The following is a 7,093-nucleotide window of genomic DNA, read 5'->3' as shown; positions in this document are numbered from 1 at the left end:
ATTTTTTGGTTGCAGCCGTCATTGTTGTTTGGCGGGTCCGGGCTGGGGATTCGAACCCGCCACCTTAGGTGTACATGGCTGGCGCCTTAGCCGGTTATAGGCACCGAGCCACGAGAACAATTTCTTACAACTGTAGACTTACTATAGCCACACAGAATTCACTGCCCACTCTTGACTATCTCTTACTCGTTTTGCAAAGTTCATGTTCTGTCTACTTTGTGTCATGGTGAGATCCCATGAATTTATGAGCTAGAGCATTAGTGACTAAGTCAAGAGACCAGACCTATGTTTAGATTAACAAGGTACTGCATGTAGGAAGTACATGAGTTTTTAATGGGAATGATGATTTTATGGGCAAAGTAATATTTATGGCTGTTGTTGAGTATACAGCAATTTATTCACAACTAAAATGGACACATATTTAAAGTTGGCACTTTCTGTGGTATTTTAGAAGAATACATTTCTCTACTATAATTAATGCAAGTGAAGTAACACCTTTTGGGACTTCAGTCATTAGACCTCTCCTATTCTCCAACATGGTCCAGCACACATTTGTCTCATTAAAATTTGCTTTGAGTATGTAATAATTAATAAGAATGGAGTAGGATCTGAATAGCTGAAAAAACACTGATTTTGTTGCACAAGCGTATGTCATGTTCGAGGGACAAGGGCACAGGTAACAGACCGATGTTGCTGGTCAGCAGCCTGTCACAGCACCTTTGATATCTTTGGGAGACCCAAATAAATAAGTGAAAATAAAGTTTCACTTTGCCAGTAATCTTCCAGCAAAGTTCCACTTTGCTCCAGTAATCTAAGCGTGGCCCCTAAAGGATATGGCCTTAATGAATTGGCAGGAAGTAGCACACCCAGAACCTGGCAGTGCAGATCTCAGCCACAGATGCTCTAACTGTAAACTAAAGGAGTCTGCGTGCCTGGCTTGTCCTCAGTGGTGCTTTTGTAAAGGTCGGAACCCTTTTTAAGAATTGTTACCTCTTTTCTATTTGATCTTTTTCCCAGGCCATTTCTCGATTATGTGACGATAAATACAAAGACTTATGTAGAGCTGCCATGAGAAGATCTTTCAGCGCAGATCATTTCACTGGCATTCGGCGCTCTAATGCCATCCTCTCTTAAGGGAGAAGCGAGGGGTTAGAACATCATGGACCCCTCACCTGCAGAGACTGGAGAAATACCACCTCTCCTCAAAAACCAGCAAGATTAGTATTTTCACCAAAAAGACAGATCTCAAATTCAAGAGACTTGTGGACAATGAGGATTACACTCCATAGGAAAGAATGGGACCTTGTCAATGACAAGAACACACTCTTCTGTCCGTTTTGATGTAAAGTTACAAAACCACTCCAAAGCAAAAGCTCCCAAACCACACAGATATTTGCTTCTGTGTAGGCTGATAGCTGTGAATTATGTGAAGTTTTTTAAACAATAGTTTAAATTTTTAGACTCTAAAGACACTAACCATATACTTTTTATGTTTTACCTATTTCATATAACTTTTATGTTTTTCCTATTTTTCTTGTCCCCCTACCCCAAATAATTGCTGCATATACCTTTAAAATCAATGCAGTATTACCACTAAACATGGGACTCTTAACAGCTCATAAAACCACTTGGGAGCAGACTGTAGCATTGTTAGGTATTGAAGGAGTCTTCCTTCCTACTGTTACCATTGAAGCTGCTAGTCCTCGGCAATCATTTTAAACCCAGAAAGCTGCTGGATAACATTTATTGTTCATATTCTTTGCAAAAACACTACTTTTTAGCATTTTAGCATCTCTGGGGTCATAAAGAGAGAAAGTATCAAATATCAGGGAGGTTTGTTGTTTTATTTTTTTTAGAAGGACTCATGACACATAATAGGAACAGTTACTGATCATCTGCTTCTATTGGGTCCCCATTGCCATTTCTTTTAAACTATAATGGTGCTTCTCATTTTCAGATAATTTTCCTCTTATTTGTTAAATAAATGTATTGAAAGATATTTTCATAATGCCAGCCAACATGGTGGTCCAGTGATAATGAAAAACTAATCAACCACAAGGTGTCCTGAAGGCTTCAGGGCAGTGGTCAGCTCTAAACCCAGTGTGCTCGGGCCTTCCCAGGCACTGCTGCGGAAGGCGTAAGTGCTAGAAATAAGACTTTAGAAAACATCTTAATTATATCTCTTTTATGTTGCTTTTCTTTTTACATTTTTGCCTTTTTTCTTTTACTTTTTTCTTTCTTTTTAAGAGATGGGGTCTTGCTCTGTTACCTAGCTGGACGGCAGTGGCTGTTCACAGGTCCCGTCACAGCTCACTGCTTGTAGCTGGCACTCCACGTGTGTGTGCCTGTAGGTGCCTGGCTCCTGAATATCAATCTTTTAATTTTTTGTTTCAGTTCCTCCCCTCTTGAAGATGGCAGACACTGCAACAAAAAATTACAAGCTTAATATTCAAAATTTGCAAAATTAAGACAGGGAGGTGGTGTGTTCCTATAGCCCCACTACTTAACATTTTTTGTTGTTTTGTTTTCAAAACTAACTTTAAAAGAAATAAAAATAAAAGAAATTTATATTCTTATAAGTATCAAAACATAAAATTACACCGAGATGTTTGGGTCCCCTTGTATCCAGAGACATACCCTCCTTTTTTTTTATAGGTAGTTCCTCGTAGGGCTTTGCAGTATCTGCTTTGATCACCTAAGTCTCTTTCTCTAGATTTGGTAAAGGAAGATGATGAAGAGAAGTGTTATTCATATTTAATACATTAAAAGGAATGGGACCCTAACAGTAGTAGGTGGCATGAAACAGCTTTTAATCCTACATGTTGACCTGGCTGTAGGTATCTCATTTGAAGTCTTGCTATTTAAGAAAGAACATATACAATAAGCCTTAGAACCCTTACTTCAGGCTGTACAGGAGTAAAGAATTTTAGAAGACTGGTAACAATTTCACCTAAATTTGAAATACTAAGAAAAAGATTAGTGTTCTCAGCTAGGTGAAATCCATTTCTCCTACTTTCTCAAATGTAATCCTAGGAATCTTGCCTGTAAACAAAACATTTCCGGCCAGGAATACTTCCTCTCAATACAGCAATGCTTCACATAATATTGAGTGCCGCAGGTTCCATCATTTCTAAAGGACAGAGACATATGAGAAAAATAATAGTATGTAAAATATTACAATCTACCACCTCAAAAAAACATTGGAGCTTGGAGTTTCAAGTGTTGATTGCAGTTTTATTTTGAAAAGAATGCTACAATTTATGTGGTTTTTATTTCTCATGTTTATATTAAAAGAAAAGCTAATAAACTCTATTTTAATTAAAATACGGGTAGTACATTTGTAACATTTCTTTTCACGTAGTATCACATCTTGCCTACCTTAAATGTTGTAACTCAGTCTTGGTGTGTCTTAACCATTTTCAAACTGACCATTCACAACCTGGAGATAATTGGTTCCACTTAAAAATCCCTGGTCACAGTTCTTAGTGGCATCTTTGAATACTTGGTTATTGTGCCTAAGAGGGAAGAGCACGTTAGAATTCAGTGAAAAATACCAAGATTAGGGAATTACAGGAAAAGTACAGAATTAGAATGAGGTATCTGAGGCTTTTAAACAGTTAAACAGGAAAGAAAATAGAGGGACAAGAACTAGAATTAGGATTGCTGTATAGAGGGTGACTGAAAACAAGTCACAGAATTTGACTTTAACTTTTTTTTTTAAGAGATAAGGTCTTGCTCTGTTGCTCAACTTGGAGTGTGGTTGCGTGATCAGAATTATAACTCCCTGTAACTTCCCAACTCCTGGGCTCAAGTGATGCCCTGCCTTAGCCTCTTAAGTAGCTAGGATTACAGGGGTGCATCACCACATGTGGCTGATTCTAATTTTTTTCTGAAATTTTTTTTTTATTTTTTGGTATGTTGCTCAGGCTGGTCTCAGACTACTGAGCTCAAGCAATCTTTTCACTTTGGCCTCCCAAAGTGCTGGGATTACAGGCATGAGGCATTGTGCCCAGCCAACATGCTGTTAAAAATATTACAGATCAGCTTGGTGCCTATAGCTCAGTGGTTAGGGCACCAGCCACATAGACTGGGGCTGGAGGGTCTGAACCCAACCTGGGCCTGCTAAACAACAATGACAACAATAACAAAAATAGCTGGGTGTTGTGGCAGGCCCCTGTAGTCCCAGCTACTTGGGAGGCTGAGGCAAGAGAATCATTTAAGCCCTAGAGTTTGAGGTTGATGTGAGCTGTGATGCCACGGCACACTAACCAGGGCAACAGTGAGACTATGTCTCAATTAAAAAAAAAAATTCCAAATCACTGTTAGGTTCCTTTAGAACTAAGAGTGTAGCCACTTAGCTTCTTGGTAAATCCTGATAGTAGTATTGGGTTTTTATCTACTTTAATTCTTTTGTGCTTAAAGGTCAGAGCTTTAAATAACTGATCACTTTGTTCTTAATAAATTGTGGATTAGGATAACTGATCTGATTTAATTTAAAGGAAAAAATTATTATTGATCACTTTATAAGATGGTTTGTGCCTTTATAATATGCTGGTCACTAAGCAGAAATGCTAATGGAATGAGTGGTCAGGTTTAAGAGTCGGGAGGTGGTCAGTGGACATGAGTCTGTGACTTCAGGAACAAGTTGAGAATATCACTAACATTGCTCTTCCCTTTGGCTTTAATTCAAGAAGGTAATGCAGCTATTTTGATAAGTGGAAAATTGGGTCAACTTAGGATAAGACTATAAATGTCAATGAAAGTAGGTAGGTTATCTGATGAATGGTATGGGGCATGGAAACTGAGTTACTTGATGGTAACTATGGCAGTTTTCTCAGAGTTCTGTACCTAGGAAAGATTTGTTCCCTAACATAGGATTATAAAAAGGAATAGCTGACTGCCTGGATTTAAATCTATCTTCATTTTCAGTTTTTTAAACTATTGTAATATAGACCTCAATAAAACTTTCACTTTGGTACATTGTAAACCTTTATATCTTCATGATAAGGAAAAGACAAAAATCTGAAATGGGGGTGCCCGTAGCTCAGTGGGTAGGGCACCAGCCACATACACCGAGGCTGGCAGGTTCAAACCCAGCCCAGGCCAGCTGAAGCAACAATGACAGCTGCAACAAAAAAAAAATCTGAAACACATATCCGAACCAAGTGAAACTGCTATTTTTTATAGGTCACAAATGGTTTCCTATCAGGAATTTTCATATTGTTCTTCCTAAGCACACCCTATGTTTCTGGTTAGAGAGATTTTACCCCAGCCCTTTCACAAGTCCTCTTTATGTACCCATATGCCTATACATTATTGAAATCCAACGGCTCTAAATCCTGCTTTTAGTAATAGCTCAAGCTTCACTTCTTACGTCTAGCTTACCTACATTTCTAAATACATTATTCTGTGACTTTAAAAAAGTGCCAAAAGCCATTTTAACTGTTAAGCAATGCGGTCTTCATTCCATATTCATGTTATGCAGTGTTTCTGGAAACTAGTTTAGCTACAGTATGTAGGTGAGCCAAAATCTTTCATCACCCACCGCTTCTCCCTAACCACATTGGAGATGACTATGACTTGACTGTTCCTCACTCAGAAGCCTCATTGCTGAGAATAGAACTGCTTGGAAAGGCACTTGACAGCCTGCAGAGCACCTCCCAGGTAAGTGCTGGTTTCCATCCAGGTTGTGTAGATTATACCCAGCACGTACTAAGTGAAGAGTAGATTACCCACAGTTTAGCTGCCAGCTGCTCACGGACCTGGTTAGGCCTGACGTTGTGGCAGCAAGCAGGACACAGGATCTAGGAGCCCTTCAGGGAAAGTCTGGTCCCTTAGTACACAGGAACCATCTGGTTTCTTTCCACTGAACTATTGTAAATGGGTTTGGCAAGTGAGAGAACATGTGCTTAATCCGAAATAAAATTTAAGAGCACCAGTTTGGGGTTTAGGGCTTCTGGGGGGCAGGAAGAACAACCAACTGGGAAGGTGAAACTAAGAGGAATCCTGAGTGCATTGAAAAAAGGTTAACATTCTTTCCAAAGGAACAGGTTAGGGGATATTGTAACTGCTAGCAGGGAGCTAAGTAATTTGACTGTGATTAGAAAAGTGATAGTCCCAGAACCTCAGGTCTTCAATGAGAAATCAGTGGTATTTCAAAATAACCTCAAAGGATTCCCAAATTAGTCTGCTGGCTTTTAAAACTATCTTCTTATCATTCTCAATTCTACAAACCTTTACCTCCCAGCCCCAGGATGGTGGTTTCTGCATCTTCTCATTAGGAGAATGGACTATTCCAAAGGCAGGGCTTCAAGTGTTTTGTCCACCCCTGTTTCAACCAAGTGCCTGAGGACCCTACAAAATCATCCTAGCTTCAACCTGACATTCTCTGCCAATGTCTGATAGGGCAGTGCTTAATGGTGGTCAGTGTGACCAATTTCCAAAGCATTAGCTCCAGGTTTCAGAAAATGCAGGTTTTGTATGGCTCCCAGGCTAACTGGCCTCCTGCAATCTTTCTTAACACTTATTAGAGCCCTCCTGCATTCCCTAACGCAGCTGTTCCCAGGGTGCTGCCCTTACCAATTCTGTTGACCTACTCATAGCCATACTCATCCCTTCTCAGTCTCAGCTAAGGACTCAGTGGCATTCTCATTTCCAAACCCTATTTTATCTAGCATTGGATATCTTGTTTTTAAGGTAACTCTCTCTCATCCTATTGAGGGAATTTAATCTCTCATCTCTGAAAACAACCTTCTATATCCACCCCATCCACCTTCTGTTTCAAAATTGTATTCATTGCCCCAACTTGGGGATGGGGCAGCCTGACTTTGGTCCTTTAAATGCCCTAGTGTTTCATAAGATGTGGTCCCCAACCCACCTGCCTCTCTCATCTGCTGAAAGAGCCTGTGAAAAATGAAGCTTCTCTAAATGCAACGTGGTATCCTGGGTTGGATTCTGGAACAGATAAAGAACATTAGTGGAAAACCTGATGAAGTCTGGGCTCAATAGTAATGTGCCAACACTGACTTGTTTTAGCAAATGTAGCATAATAATATAAAATGTTAACATTAGGGAGAAGTGGATAAGGGGCATA

The 7,093-nt window shown here is 39.6% G+C and overlaps 1 protein-coding gene across 2 annotated transcripts in view; it reads left to right on the top strand.

The window, feature by feature from the left end:
• CCNYL1 (cyclin Y like 1) overlaps window positions 1–1,474 on the top strand; it is a 33,292-nt gene extending 31,818 nt beyond the window's left edge. For both annotated transcript variants that reach the window (XM_003784994.3, XM_012802159.2), the window contains one exon: window positions 1,018–1,474. In XM_003784994.3, the coding sequence (XP_003785042.1) occupies window positions 1,018–1,134 (117 nt within the window). In that variant the 3' untranslated portion in view covers window positions 1,135–1,474. The remainder of the gene's footprint in view (window positions 1–1,017) is intronic.
• Window positions 1,475–7,093: the final 5,619 nt, after the last annotated feature.

Source organism: Otolemur garnettii, unplaced genomic scaffold (genome assembly GCF_000181295.1).
Source record: "Otolemur garnettii isolate 467f Iridium unplaced genomic scaffold, OtoGar3 scaffold00013, whole genome shotgun sequence".
In the NCBI taxonomy this organism is placed as follows: Eukaryota; Metazoa; Chordata; class Mammalia; order Primates; family Galagidae; genus Otolemur; species Otolemur garnettii.
The sequence above is the reverse complement of the archived record's forward strand: the minus strand, read 5'-3'. Positions and strand labels throughout refer to the sequence as shown.